The 16,493-nt window shown below is 40.9% G+C and overlaps 1 protein-coding gene across 1 annotated transcript in view; it reads right to left on the bottom strand.

Annotated features, from left to right (window-relative positions):
• The window catches only part of CCDC6 (coiled-coil domain containing 6), a 93,720-nt gene that overhangs the window by 38,538 nt on the left and 38,689 nt on the right, over window positions 1-16,493 (bottom strand). The window contains exon 2 of the mRNA XM_081824222.1: window positions 4,608-4,757. Coding sequence (XP_081680348.1) covers window positions 4,608-4,757 — 150 coding nt within the window. The remainder of the gene's footprint in view (window positions 1-4,607; window positions 4,758-16,493) is intronic.

Genomic DNA, 16,493 nt, shown 5'->3' with positions numbered 1-16,493 from the left:
CGTGATCCCAGGGTCCTGGGATCGAGCCCCGCATCGGACTCCCTGCTCGGCAGGAAGCCTGCTTCTCCCTCTCCCACTCCCCCTGCTTGTGTTCCCTCTCTCGCTGTCTCTGTCAAATAAAAAAAAAAAAAAAAAATCCACGACTGCTAAAACCACTATCAATCTCAGCAATGTCAGGCCTTCCAGTTGGCATTGGTGATTGGTAGTTAACAGGGGAGTTAGGCATTATTTAAAAAAAAAAGTTTTAAGACTGAGGACCAGTGGAATAAATCATATCAAGACTGACAAGACAGTTAAGCTAGTCATTAGAGCATTCGGATAATACTAGTTCTTAATGATCTGAGCATTCCAGAATCTTCTATCACCTGCAAATGCACCCAAGTCTACAGTAGGCTTCAGTGCACTGAGCTCCTTGACAAACAGACACAACTATGAAAGAACTCTGTGCTCTCAAAGCCAGTGACAAAGAAGGTTTCAGAAGGTAAGGACAAAACAGGCATAAGAATTTTTAAACGTCCTTTTTAGGAAATAAGACATTTCTAATCACAAAAGTAATGCATGTTGCTTTTACAAAAGGAGAAGGAAAGGGATATAAGAAAATTAACATAACCCATAAGCTCGGCACCCAAGTATAACTACAACTAATGTTTTGAAAAATAGTCTTTTAGACGTATTTCCTAATATACATGTTATAAATCAAAAACTGATGAAGAGGTTGCTTACAAAACATTTCTTGTAAATTTTAATTATAAATTATGGTTAAATACAACTTGTCTGTGAGGCATTCCAGAGCTGACTTAGTTCTGATGCAGGCTTGTGCTGGACTTAAAAAAGTACTAGAAGGTTCTTCTTAGGACAGTTTTCAATCAGATAATCAATCCCATGGCTCAAAAGGATGCAGATTTTTCAGACAAGTTTTCATAAAATGAAAGTATAATTTTCTGGCTACCCAATGGATATACACAAAAGCAAGAGAAAAAGCACGCTTTTTGTGTGTTGTTTCAATGATATTAACATATTTGAAAATATTTGAGCTATCTCCCAAACCTGATCTTCTAGGACAAAAGGATTTCCTTTCATCCATGCTTAAATAAACTTCCGTTTTTAAAGGTATTAGATAGGGGCACCTGGGTGGCTCAGTCGTTAAGCATCTGCCTTCGGCTCAGGGTCCTGGGATCGAGCCCCACATCGGGCTCCCTGCTCAGCAGGAAGCCTGCTTTTCCCTCTCCCACTCACCCTTGCTTGTGTTCCCTCTCTTGCTGTGTCTCTGTCAAATAAATAAATAAAATCTTTTAAAAAATAAAGGTATTAGATACAAGTTCAGTCATGGCAGATGGGAAAGGAAGTGTCTCCTCCACAGCAATAATCTCTTATTTGTCCTCTGACCCAAAGAATTCCTTTGAAATGCACATAAAACCATATCCAATCACTATGAGAGACAACAGTCAAAGCGTGGTGACAAACCCAGAATTGTTCTACAAATAGCCTCTCGGTGGCCTTTGGGTGGAAAACGCTAACCAAACACTTTCCTGGTGAACGGGTCGATTCACTCATTTGTCGATTAGGGACACCTGCATGAGGTTTTTCTTGCAGGCTTTTCAAAAAAAGGTCTATCTAGAAGCACCATCCTACAGAGCCATATTAAAGTGATTACACTATTAGAAAAAGTCTATTGGTACCAGTTACTCTAAAAAAACCTCCAGATGGAGATCCGTTCTTCCACACTGGGTGGCAGAAAATGTGAGCCTTCCACAAAGGACTGGCTGAAGTCCTTGAGGCAAGCCTGGGGGGTGGGGGCGGACACCACAGGGTGGCAGCCTTCTTCCCCACTGTTGTCCCAGCTCTCTCCAACTGGCCAAAACCAGAGGAGGGCTTTGGGGGTATTCACCCCAAAATGGTATGCTGTGATACCTGATGTCTAAAGTGAGAGATCACCTATCACGCCATAGAACAGACATAGCTCTAGAACCTGCCAGAACCTCTAGAACATGTCAACCTCAAACTCCCCGACATCCGTCTCCTTTCAAGAGCCTAAGAACCAGGAGGGGGGATGGTGAGTCACTGCTTAATGGGTACAGAGTCTGGTTTTCAAGAAGTTCTGGGGATGAATAGTGGTGATGGCTACACAACAGCGTACTTAATGCCACTGAATTATACACTCAAAAGTGGCTGAAATGGCAAATTTTGTGTTATGGGTATTTTGCTACAATGTATGCGTGTGTGTGTGTGTGTGTGTGTATAAATAAATATTTATAGCCTAAAAACCATGCTGGGATTCGTGAGAGATTGTCTCAGACATGCTGATCATTCATTTGTCCACATTGTGCAAGTCCGACTACGAACGAGCTACAGTCTCACCAAGAGCTCCCCCAACAACAGAATCACACCTTCATACGGAATCCTTTGTTTTAACAGAGGGCAAACCTAAGACATGGCCATGTGGGGACTATTGCTACACATTATATACTACTTTCAGCAAAAACAATTTATTGCATTGTTCAGTTCATATCTTCTTCAATCTCTTGAGAAAGAGCCAACATGCCCCTCAGTTTTTAATATATGAAAAAATGTTTTATCCTGATCAAGTAAAACTACTTTTTTAGATGTAAGAATTATGAAAAAAAAATCACTATATTTCTCCAGGTTATAGCTTTATTTATAGACGTTCAGAACTTCAAGTTCAAGCTTTCTTATGCCAAGTGTATTATCATAACTAACTTCCTTTTCTGCTGCACATGGCTCTTATGTTCTCACTCTTATTTAGTGTCTTATTTTAAGGAACATCAATGTCTTTGGGGAAAAGGTGGGTTATGATAACAAACTACGCACCACAGAGCCACTCACAATGAAGATGAGTCTTTACAGAGAAAAGGAACATGACCTCGCTAGGTTTTGGTAGCTTTATAAATAATTTGGTAAAAGACTCTAAATACTAATAACCATTTAAAAATGTTGAAAACAAAAAATGTTTTTTGCAGGGTTAAAAATCAGGGCACCTGATTACACACTAAACTTGGAAGAACAAACCGTAATCGCATCCCTATAGTTCTAGAAGCAACATGCAGAGTAAGTGGCCTGATGTTGTCACGGTGAAAGGGAGCCAAAGGTCAGACAACCTCCTCCCCTTTTCTTCCTCTAAATCAGAAAGCACATGAGTCCATGAAGAGTTTCCATACAGAAATTCTGTCATAAATCTCTGCTGAACAATAATGCCTGGCTACCTCTCTTCTTCACATTTCAACAGCCACCATCTAAATCATATTTTGTGCAAGAGAGTAACAGTATCTTTATTCAGTAATTAGGTAGAAAAATGAGAATGAAAGAAAGATGGGGCCCCCATTGTCTGGATCACTGTATGGTCTTAACACCAGAGTTTCTACCCCAGAGCTCCCAGCCTTCTCTTACAGGACTGTCTTTGTTGGAAGGTAAGAAAAGGATTTAGGAAGTTTTTTGTTGTTGTTTTTTTTTTTATTTATTTATTTGACAGACAGAGACACAGTGAGAGAGGGAACACAAGCAGGGGAAGTGAGAGACGGAGAAGCAGGCTTCCCGCGGAGCAGGGAGCCCGATGCGGGGCTCGATCCCAGGACCCCGGGATCATGACCTGAGCCGAAGGCAGACGCTTAACGACTGAGCCACCCAGGCGCCCCTTAGGAAGTTTTTTTTAAAAGCCTCAAGTATCCTTTTATTATAACCTCCCTAAAATGTATTCTTCAACCAAATCAATGAATGCAGTGGTTAGCAATGCCCCTGAACGGAAGATACGAGGGAATGCATCTACCTCTTAGTCACCTGACAAAGTGGAATTACTCGTCCTCCTGCCATAATTCTTTACCTGCCCATGATCTTGGATAAGCTATGGTATATAATGAAAACTTAATATCCCATTTATTCTTAAGTTCACATTAAGTGACCCACAAAATATTTGCCCTAAAACAAATTTTACTTTTGTAATTTACTAGTAAGCTTTGAGGGGGAAAAAAAAGGAGCCTCTGAATTAGAAAAAAATCAAACCTTTCCTGTATGTTTTATGTTGTGTCTTCTATAAACTATTAGTGATTAATGTCAAATTATAATAGCTGTCTGATATTTGTTCAGTAACATATTACTCACCCATCTGAACACACCTGATTGCCTGTAATTTTAACGACAGATCATAGATATCTTATATTTTTCCCCCAAATTGACATTTCACTTTATGTCCTCAAATTTTAGTGCAAAAGACCCACTTCTGTTGCAAAAATGTTTATGTATTCACTATAGATTGAACATAAAAGGAGGAAGAAGTCCCACATTTAGTGTTAATCCTCATTATTTCCAAAACACTACATATAGCAATTACTCCTGTGGTAAGGCTTCAGACTCATCAGCAACTCTGTGAGGTGCTCACAGCATAAAATATCTTCCCTTACCTAAGCAGATGAGTCACAGAGCCAGAGTCTTGAGTATTACATTGCTGCCATCTTTACCTGGTATTTTTAATCTCCAAAGAACTTTAGCTACAACCTCATCAGCAAATGTTTCAAGCAAAGTGCTCTATCAAAGTAATTTCTTCCTAGAGAGGAAAACAGGCAGGGAAGATGTAAGGGGAGAAAAGATAAATTTACCTGCATCAATTTTCTGGAGAGCTCATTAGTGAGGAACTCTTCTTCTTTTTCATAATTTACAGCAAGGGTTTCTTTCTCCTTCTGCAAAGCCTGGATCTTCTTGAATAAAGTGTTACTGATGAATTCTTCCTCTTGCTCAGCCCTGGCTTGCTGTTTAAAAAAAAAGGAAAAAAAAATAAATTAAAAGAGCAACAACAACAAAAAATATGTTAAGGAAACAGGAAATTTATTAATTAAAATATAGTTCTTATTTGCAGAGAGGGCACCCATTTTAATGAGATTTCTATTTTTAACTGTGAACCAATGCACCAGAGGGGCTGAGTAGCAACCCTAAAAGCAAATCTGGCTATTCCCCCAAAGGGCCTCCCTGTACTACGCACGACCCCTCTTCTTAAAGTGATGTTTCAAAGACACTAATAAAGACTGTTTTACAGTTTTTAGAATCAATCCCAAGGCAATCACTAGAATACAGAGAACTTGTCAGATGGCAGACAGGTCCAATTCTGGGGTATGTGCATCAATTCGTGGTAACTCTGCAAGTCACTACATCTCAAAGGTTTATAGTTAAAATATCTAGGTAACATGTTTTACTGAAGCAGAGAAGTTCAACTTGCTTAAAAGTAAAATCATGTCACCTCTTTAGGGTGTTACTGAAAGGGTTTGGATATGCAATTTTAAAAGCAATGCAGATCTACATGGATTCAGTGACATGCTCAATGAACAGTAATTATAAGGAAATATACAAGTGGCTAGAAAGTAGTACTGAAGTAGCAGGAATCCAACCAGTGAAAAGTAAGGGTGGAGGAAAGGAGTTTTATTTTTTACTTTATTTCCCACTGGGAATTTTTTGGAGGTGAGGCCAAGGACAGGCATAACTGAATTTTAAAAACAAAAGAAAAGAGGGTCAGGATAATTCAATGGAGATGAAAATATTCTTCCATAGCCTCCCCCCCATGCTATATTTTAACAGGATAAACAGAAAAACCTAACCATCCTTGAAGAAAATTAATCTTTTCAGAAAAGGAAAACTTCTTTCCAGTGAGCTCAACTCTACTCAAAGCACTTTTTAAACCACATAATTTTGATGCATTAATCCCAAATAATGCACTCCTGTTTTATCAGCTAAGTTGAAGGAGAAAGAGCTCCATCAATTCCAAGCCACCAGCACCTGTCACTTACAATAATACGAAAGCCAGAGGGCAGGAGACAAAAGGGCACCAGCATGAAATAATTACCACCTTTTATTGTAAAACCTCTGACAACCACCTCCAAGTCCGGTGGTTTAGATTTCTGTACGTATTCGCTTGCTTCCCCCAGCGCCCACGCCCTAACAGCCAGTTTCTGGGGGAGCCTGTCCTCTGTGCTCCCCATCTCTGTGGCCGAAAGGAAGCACCCCAGTCCCCAGAACTGCCTGTCAAGCAGTTCTACAAAAGAGAGCCACACGGAGTACTTCAACTGAAAAACAGAGCTATACAAAAAGTGGAAACTTTGGGAGAAGGTCCAGCTCTCGAGTTCTTGAAGAAACTACCTGGGATAGGTCAGGGGAACTGAGCACCTAAGAACACATCTCAGCTAATAAATGCTTCTTTCCATCCAAGAGCACCCAGGGAGAGGTCCCTAGTTCCAGGTGGCTCCCTCACACCTGGTATTTTGTTAGCCCTTCCTAGTGCTCTCCACCGAGGTCCAGAAAATCTGCTGAGGACTGCTGCTTCCCCTCCCCCCTTGAAATGACTCCCCACTCCTCTTTAAAACTCACATCCGTCCAGGTGACAGTACTAATGCAACGGGCAGGAATCCAAAGTATTTACAGAGGCACACCTGACGCATATATCCAAGCCCGCAATCTGTTCAAGCTACTTGTTTTTCTGCTTTTGACTGACGTCCTACATGATTTGATTTCTGATTATCCTAAAAGTTGCAGAACAGAAAGGTAAGAGAGGAACTATAATGCTAGTGATTCTGCACTTAATTATTCAAAAGGGTGTTCACCATAAATTATTTTCGTTATCAGGTCAGACTCAACTTCTTACATGTTACCACACGCTCAGTATTTTAGACAACTGGTGTATCTGATCACAAGCAGTAAGAGAGCCAGACTCAGGCTGAGCAGACCACCCTCCCCTTTGCACTGAGGCCTGGAAGTAAGGGATAAGCCCTAAGTGTTTGTTCATGGAGCTTCCACCCTACCTCCCCCTTCATCTAACCATTAAGTTACAGGGACAACAGATTTCAGTGTAATATAAAACAGAACTCTGCGATAAAAAGTAGATTTGTTTGCCAGGGGCTGGGGGAGAGGGGTGCGTGGGAGATGGGGCATGACTGCTAATGAGTGCAGGATTTCTTTTTGGGGCGATGAAAATGTTCTGAAATTAGTGCTAACAGTTTACACAACCTTGTGAATATACTAAAAATCAATGAGGTGTACACTTTAAAAGGGCAGATTTTATTGAATGTGAATTATATCTCGATTAAGAAAAAGCACTCTGATAATTAGCAGGGTCTGGATTTCACGAAGCACCTGGTTTCCTTTGCAATTCTTCCCAGAGAAAGCAGCACAATTTTAAAAGGATGGGGGCGGGGAGGTGTTGGAAGAGCACTAGATCTGCTCTAAAGTGCCTTCCCAAGTAAGTGACACATCGCTGGTTATGAGAGGCTGAGGCTTTCCCTAACAAAATTATTCACGATTTCAGAATAGCCACTTAATTCTAGGGAAAGCCCATTAATGGAAAATGCCGCTCTCAGGACCCCTGAATAACATGCGGAACTGCTCTGTGGAGGCTTGTCAAAGCCTCTCTAACTTCGTGAGGGGTGGACAGGCCTCACACAGACTCCATCAAAGGCCTCCTTCAGCTAAGTTTTTGCCACGCTTTCATCCGAACCTGAGGCTGTTTGTTATTCTGCCTCCTGCAGCATCTGACATCCAGCGGAAAACCACTGGGAGGACAAAATTTCAGGTCCCCAAAAATGCAAAACCGAGTCCACTCTTATTCTAACTGGTCACAAATCACCGTAGGAATTAACACATAAACGAGGACAAAAGGCAAGATGTTGTATCCAATAGAGCCTCAGAGAAAATTTTTTAAAAGATCAGACAGAGTGGACTGACAAGCAGGAGTAAACCTGATGGTCAGAGGCTGAGCCGAGCGCCACACAAAGCAGTCCACGCCCCGCCAGCCGCCTCCCATGCCAGGCGCCTCATCCGCCCAATGTCAGTCTGAGGCCTGGCTCTTTCTCCCCCCAACTCCAGAACAAGCCTTTTATTTAAGCTGTAAGCAAATGATCCTTCCAATTTATTCCACCAAAGAAGACAAGAGTCTGGTAGACAGTGGCCTAGGAGCAAAGCAGCAAGGCCCAGGCACCATTCACCAGCACTGGCCGTCAGAAAAGCGGGGGCAGAGGGAGATAAAACAAGCTACCATCTCAAATCTCATCAGTTTTATCAACCTACTTCCCTTTTCATCTGAAATGCTTAAAAATTTCAGCATACCTAAAGACATCCAAATTCAAAAATAAAATTGTATTTTCATTTTTTTTATTTATTTTTTTTAAGATTTTATTTATTTGACAGAGAGAGAGAGACAGTGAGAGAGGGAACACAAGCAGGGGGAGCGGGAGAGGGAGAAGCAGGCTTCCTGCGGAGCAGGGAGCCCGATGCGGGGCTCGATCCCAGGACTCTGGGATCATGACCTGAGCTGAAGGCAGATGCTTAACGACTGAGCCACCCAGGTGCCCCAAATTGTATTTTCAAAGCTAAATAAATGAATCACGGTTCACCTCTAACTCCATAAACTCTCAAAGAGAAAATGTGAACAAAAAATTAGGAATGCTTTGAAGGAGGAACACTTTTCTTTGTGTTCTGCCTATGTCTGTAGAGTTGAAGATTGGGACAATCTGGGGAAAAAAATTTAAATGTCTGTAATTATAGTTGCATGTTCAATATTGTTCTAGATGCTGTGTTTAGAAATTGACTCTCATTCCCCTAGCAATAATCATCTGAGGTCTGTAAATATGAGGACTAGAACAGAAAGCATCTCCATCATTCTCTTTCCCCATCCTATCAAAAATCCAACATTAAAAAAAAGAGAAACAGTAAAGAAATAGGGGAGGGGGCAGGCCAGGAGAAATTTACCAAGTACTCTGGCAAAAATAAACACCAACAAAATCCTTAGAAGAATTATTTTCTCCTGAGTCACCACATATTTAGGCAACCATACTCTGACTGAGCACAATTTTCTGTGAAGAAGGAAAACACAGCTCGTTCTGACCCACTGCTATGATGACCAGGGCACAAATTTGATAGGAGAGTCCAGTGTGATTGTTTAGGGTTTCTGTTCTTTATCGTGGCATTGTGGAGGTCAAGGGTGGGTGGAGAAAGGAGAATTCAAAAGCTCTCAACAACAGCATTCACTGCTGCCGAGAAAAATCCAAGTGCCAAAACCAAAGTCATGTAGGATGATGCAATTCACGATCTGCCAAGCATAAGAAAAAGAACAGTTTTCCAAGGCAGGCACTATTTGATAGCAACCATAGGTAAAGGATATAATCAAGAGAAGATACGAGTGACTACCAAGATAACACATTAGCATTTGTTTTTAGAAATTACTTTTAAGTTGATTGCTGACTTGTTTCAATGACAAAAAAATCATAAAGGTAAGATTACCTTGAAGCTCTAATGCTTAAGAGTCCAGGCAGGCTCTATTTATTATTTTAATTATTTAAATTTAGGAATCTATTTGAATATATTATTTAAATTCACTATTCTGTTGCCTAGTCACTTACAATCCATATTTTAATGATCTTAACATCTCAGTTTGAAATAGCATCAAATTGTTACAATAGCAGGAACCACCCAACACAAAGCCAGGCAAGTGAATAAAAACCCTGTGCTGTCTCCACTGTCATTTTACTAGGGTCACCACAGCACAGTCTGGGGAGATGCTGAGTTCAAAAGAACTCATGCCCGATGGCTGGTGCCTCTTAGAGGATTCGCCTGAATATCAGTCGTACCAGGGTTTATCAACACAAACCACTGTCCTGCCACGGCCCTGCATGGTCTGTTTAACACTTAAGTGCCGGTACCGCAGGGGTGGGTGGCAGGTGACACAGAAGATAAGTCCATTAAGTACCTTCATTCCTTCAATTAGAAGAACTAGAGAGATGATTTCAATTACATGTGTGAGAATTAGAATTTTCCATTTAGTCTGTGGAGGCACTAGATTATTTTGTTGTTTCCTCCACATACTGCACACTACCTAGGCTTATAGAAAAAACAATTAATAATCAGTAAATTCAAGCACTAATTTATTCCATTCCAGTAGTGCCAGCAAATCACTGAGTACACAGGGATCAGAGCAGAATCGTTGTTGGCCCTTGCGACTGTGCTATTCTACTCCAGATGCTATGGCCAGGCCATCTGCAGGACTGCAGGGCAAGAGAGAAACAGCTAGAAAGGGTGACTTGAAGGACAAGAAGAGCTCAGAGAATCTTGAGGTTAAGAAGGACTCCAACAGCTACCAAGTTTCATCAACCTGCTATGCCTCTCAGACCAGCTTCAGTGCAAGACCAGTCCTCACCACTCTGGTGTCAGACTGCCTCCTTTACAAGATGCCCACCTCCAGCTGAGTGACCCCAGACGAGCCATGTGACCTCTCTGGACCACCGCTTTCTCCTCTGTAAAGTGAAAATAACGGCACCTCCTTCTGGGTTGGTGTGAAGATAAATTCATATAATTCACAGAAAGAGCTTAGCATAGAATCTTGCATAAGGAAGCACTCAAAAGATAGTTACCAAAAGGCCTGGGGAGAAGCATGTACAGGAGGATTAATGAGAAAACAGTGAAGTCTTATGGAGTCTCCCTTCATTTAACGAAAAGTTGAAATGGACGTAATTATGGCACATCCATAGAAAAACATAGTGGAACCATCGAAAAAAATATATATGGCTTTGCACTTACCGTCATGAAAAGATGTCCAACAACAAATGGTTAAGTGAAATACCAAAATTGAATGTTTATATTGAAAGTGGAAGGACCTTAGGCTGAGTTCCCAAAGAAAAACCACACATCAAGGACACAATGCACTATGAATATATTAACAGAAACTATCTATTTACAACTCCACACATACACACTAACTACCCTACCCTCATGATCAGCAAAGGCTTCAGATATTCAAGTTCTCATAAACTACAAAATAATTTTATCTGAAACATTACAAAGAAAATATGGTGAATGAGCAGCAAGAGAAGAGATCAGGCAGGTTTGAAAAAGAAAACAGAACTTCTTGAAATAAATGTTTAAATTTATCTTGCATTTTGTATTTCAATAGCAAATTTGACACAGCTGAATAGCAAATACTGAAAGACATAAAAATTAATCCAGAATGTAGCACAAAGAAACAACAAAATGGGAAATGGGGAGGATATCAATAAATACAGTAAGGAAATGAAAAATCTGACACACATCTATCTCACTAAAAATTGAGGAGGAGAGAATATTTGGAGATGATGGCTTCAGATGGTATATCTCAGAAATACCATCTGAGAATTTCCCTGAACTAATGAAAGATGCGAATCTATAGATGTAGAGAGCACCAGAATTGGTGCCTAGGCACATTTTAATCCACCTGTACAACATTAAGACAAAAATCTTAAAAACAGTCTAAAGAAAAGACAGATGATCCGTAAAGAAACAAGCAGACTGACAATCACTTCTCAACATCAATAGGGAAAGGAGACAACGGAATATTCTCAAAATGCTAAGACAAAACAACTGGCAAACTATACTAGGATATCAAGAATAACTGTCTTTCAAGAAAGAAACAAAACCCACATTTCTAATATAAACCAAAACTGAGTTTATGACCAATGGACCTACACTAAGAAGCTTTCTTCTACAGGATGTACTTATCCCAGAAGAATTGTCTACAATGCACAAAGAAATGATGAGCAAACAAACCAGTAAAAACGAAGGATAATCTCAACAAAGATAACGTTAGTCTGTGAGGTGAAAGCCTTGCTACGGACCCCAATAGTTAAAACCGGAAAGAGACAAGCCTGCTTAACTCATGCTCTAAGTATAACCCACCGTGCTTATTTCTTACCGCACTTTCTTGAGGCACTGAAGATGTTCTGTAGTGACCAGAACATTCCAACTGCCAGACCAGAAGTGTATGCCTAGAAGACCGCACCCCACCAAATCCCCTTCCTTGCCCATGATCATGGGCTGCACGCATACCAACCCCACCCATGACCACGTGCCCCCTGCATGCTCTCTTGCAGGACCCCTCAGAACCTCTCCTGTAAAACTCCAGGGGCGTACCTTGTGGGAGGTCTGTTGTTAAGGCTTGTTGAGCCTGCCACCTCCCCAGGCTGCCAGCACCCAAAATAAATTTCTCCCTTTCTCGTTTCCAAACCCCTCTTGAGTTACTGGCTTCTCTTGCAACAAGTTTATCTGGCAACAGTGTTGGCAAACCCAGCCAGGGCCTGTGTTCTTGATCTGTCCAGCCCCCTTGGGACTACCTGGGTGGAGCAGATGGCCACAGCAGGACGCCAGGACTCTTCGGTTCTTTCCTGAGCTAGCGGCTGAGCTAGATCATTCAGAAACGAAAGTACTGAACTAGCATTAAAATACTGAATAGTAACAGTGTCACTCAAAGGGGATGGTGAGATTTAGAACATTTTAAGGTCCTCATATTTCCTAAAGTAAAGATCTAACATATTGCTTTTAAATGTGCACAGTAAAATTTCAAGGATAACTAGTAAACGAACAGAAATGGAGAACTTCTAAACCAGCAGAAAAAATACTTTAAGTTAAAAGGTACGAAAAGAGGGCACCTGGGTGGCTCAGATGGTTAAGCGTCTGTCTTCGGCTCAGATCATGATCCCAGCGTCCTGGGATCGAGTCCTGCATCGGGCTCCCTGCTCTTTGGGAGCCTGCTTCTCCCTCTGCCTCTCTCTCTCTCTCTGTCTCTCATGAATAAATAAATAAAATCTTTAAAAAAAAAAAAAGGTACGAAAAGAAAGAAAAAGATGGTAGAAAGAAGGAAACTACATCAGTAATCATAATAAACACAAGTAGGCTAACCTAGACAGACTGTGAGATTGCGGGGGCGGGGAACAACACCTAAAAGATATTAGATATAAGAATTTTAAGTACAGAGATGAAAAAAAGATACACCACACAAACAATAACCCAACCCCCAAACTGGGGGATACAGGGTTATATTAATATCTGTCTTAACAGATTTTATAACAAAACACATTTTTAGGAAGTTCTATCAAGCACAGAAAAATAAACAGACAAAAATTCAAAGTATGACGACTGGAAAAGAAAAAACAAAACTATCATTTTTGGCAGCATTATTTAAAAACTATAAAACGCGGGGGCATGGGTGGCTCAGTCAGTTAAGCAGCCGACTCTTGATTTCGGCTCAGATCATGATCTCAGGGTCCTGGGATGGAGTCCTGCATTGGGCTCGGCGCTCAGCGGGGAGTTTGCTTGAAGATTCTCTCTCCCCTTCTGCCTCTGCCCTCCCCCCCTGCTCCCATGCTCTCTCTCTCTCAAATAAATAAATCTTTAAAAAAATAAATAAAACTCTCCTGAAAATTCAAATAATTAGAAGAAAAACAAAGACCATGGCATTTTGTTTTTGTTTTTTTTTAAAAGATTTTATTTATTCATTCATGAGAGACAGAGAGACAGAGAGAGAGAGAGGCAGAGGGAGAAGCAGGCTCCCAAGGAGCAGGGAGCCCGATGCGGGACTCGATCCCAGGACCCTGAGATCATGACCTGAGCCGAAGGCAGACGCTTAACCATCTGAGCCACCCAGGCGCCCCAAGACCGTGGCATTTTGTATGTACCACCCATAAACAGAACACATTTCAAAAAGATATTATTTAATATAGTCGTGAAAATTTTAAGGCACCTAAGAATAGATCAGCCAAAGATCTCAATGAAGAAAGTAAGTCTGGACTGAAATATACTTAATAAAGAAAAATACATGAATAGATCTACAAAATTTACTACTGTAGAGATGTCAATTCTTCCCCAAACCATCCATGAATTCAATGCAATTTAATCAAAATATCGACAGGGTTTTTTGAGAAACCTGACGAGCTGATCTAAAATCTGTGTTAAAGCACAAGGGCCAAAAAGAAGCAGACCTCCCGAGGAAGAATGTGAGGAAGAAACCTGCCCTACCACGGAAAGAGACTTACCATAAGCCTATAGCTATTCCCTCATACACTGCTGGTGGGAATGCAGAATGCTATCACCACTTTGCAAAAGAGTCTGGATGATTGTCAGAGTTAAACCTCAAGTCACCATATGACTCAAACCTCTCCTGCGTATATACCCAAGGACACCGAAAACCTTTCTTCATGCAAAAACTTGTATACAAATGTTCCAAGAAGCATTATCATTATAGCCAAAAAATGGGAAGAACCCAAATGCCCATCAACAGATGAACAGATAAACGAAACATGGTACGGCTATAAAAAAAATAAAGTCCTGACTGTACAACATGGATGAACCTTGAAAATATCCTTCTTAGTAAAAGAAACCAGACAAAAAAGGCCACAGAATATATGATTCCATTTACATGAAATGTCCAAATTAGGCAAATCCAAAGGGACAGAAAGTACATTAGTGGTTGGCTAGGGCTGAATGTGGGGGGAAATAAGAAATGACCACTAAAAAGTATGAGCTTTCTTTTTGGTGTGACAAAAACGCTCTGTAATTAAACAGTGGTGATGGTTACGTGACTTTACTAAAAACGACTGAATTGTACATTTTAAAACAGCCCTTTCAACTGACAATTGAGAAGCAATCAGACTGACCTAAATTATACTAAAATGTGAAAGACTGTTTTCCCCAACCCTGATGATTTCTTATGAGGACAGGAGGGTATAATAGGATCCCTGGCTGAGTATCTTCATTCTATCAGTTATCTATTGTTATGTAACTAAACCATCCCAAAATATAATGCTCATAAACAACAATATATTATCTGTCATCATTCTATAAGCATTCCCTTGACTGGTTTCACTGAGCTCACTCATGTTGCTGATTCAGCTGGAAGTTCAGTTGAGCCAGTTTGATCCAAGATCAAGGGAGTGAGAAAAGTTTTCATCTCTTAATGAGAGAAGCAGTAAAATACTATTCAATCAGGATACTTCCCTTTTTCAAAGTTTCTTCTCTTCTTTTGAAGACAAAAATTTCCTAAAATCTCTCAAGGTTTTTCTATAAATGGTCGGCATGGGAGAGGAGCAACTCTAGAATTTGGTTAGTACTTTAGGTCGGTATTCGTAGGAGGACCACCTGCATTGTTAATGACCACATTAAGTATGGTCAGATGCTTTTTTGTTCCTGGATCATACCATGATCAATTGATGCTGCTAAAACTCATTTCCTTGCTTGCTGACAGCACTACAGGATGTAGTCTCACAGTGGAATAACAAAACATTTTCCCAATTATAAACACAGGAGCTAGTCCTGCAAGATCATGATGGGTAATCTCCTCAGATCTATCAGCAATATATAAAAAGAGATCAGACAAAAACTGTCTGTGCCTATGAGTCTCAAGGCACACACATCTGTAAGAACAACTATCATAAACTGGATAGACTAGAGACACAAAGAGAGAAATGAGCACATCAGTGTTCTGTGTTTGTGATTCCCATCACTCATTAACTTCAACCCATCATCTTCTTCACCTTGATGATATTACTGCCTCCAGGGTATATCTTGGCTCAGAAGCCATGGGGAAAGTTATCCATGGCTCTTGGAAGATGTGCTCTTAAAACGGAGGCCTCTAGGGGCGCCTGGCAGGCTCTGTCAGTAGGCCATGTGACTCTTGATCTCGGGTTAGAAATTCAAGCCCAACGTTGGGTGCACTGATTACTTAAAAAGTAAAAATCTTAAAACACACACACACACACACACACACACACACACACACTGAGGCCTCTACCATTTTTTCACAAGAAAACCACTAATGCCACACCCTTTATACCTCTACCTATCCCCAAACACCTCGAGGTTTCCAAATTTGGTGCTGGGGCAGTAACTGAGACCCGCAGAACAGGAATATGAAATCTCTACAGCTCGACAAGCTTGGAAAATGAGCATTACTACTCAGTTGCCAACTGTGCAGAGCAAAGGAATCCAGCAAGCACGTCCTACTCCAAAGGGTCAATAGGGGGAGCTGTGGTACAGTGACCCCAGTGGAAAAGGAAGGCAGGTCAATTCCAGGCAGAAAGACAGGAATCCTTCCTCCCAGAAGGTACATTCGCAACAACAGAGGCATCATGAAGAAAATTAGAAACGACAAAACAAACATTCGAGCAAAGAATAAGCTCACTGGTGGTCATCTTCACCCTAGAGGTAGAGCTGACTGCAAACTATTATTGTTCCTGATTGAATGCTGGTCATGCATCATTCACCATGTGTCTAACTCATCAGGAACACTGCATTATGAACCATGTCTCCACATACCTGACATGGGCAGGGGTGAGCCTCAGCACTCCTCCCAGGAGGCATCCCTCTTCAATAATAGGCTTCCCCCTCAATAATAAGTTCCCAACTAGAACGGCTGACAAGTAGAAGCAGCAACTACAGTGATTAGATTTTTAAAATATAATTCAATACATGACAGAGACTCTCCTACATGGCAAGCACTGTATGGCTATGGCAGTGAATACCACTGTCCCTGCCTGAACAGGTATATAATCCTCCTAGCAATTAAACAAAAGTAACATCATTAATCTATACACTTAGCGGTTGGCCTTGGAGTGCATAAAGTAGCCTGAACAATCAAGGGATTTAAAATGAGATTAAGCTGCACAGAAGAAAAAGGTAAGTATTTTATCCACTACAGTAACAGAAGA

Source organism: Leptonychotes weddellii, chromosome 6 (genome assembly GCF_054177405.1).
Source record: "Leptonychotes weddellii isolate Sample4059 chromosome 6, ASM5417740v2, whole genome shotgun sequence".
NCBI lineage: Eukaryota > Metazoa > Chordata > Mammalia > Carnivora > Phocidae > Leptonychotes > Leptonychotes weddellii.
The sequence above is the reverse complement of the archived record's forward strand: the minus strand, read 5'-3'. Positions and strand labels throughout refer to the sequence as shown.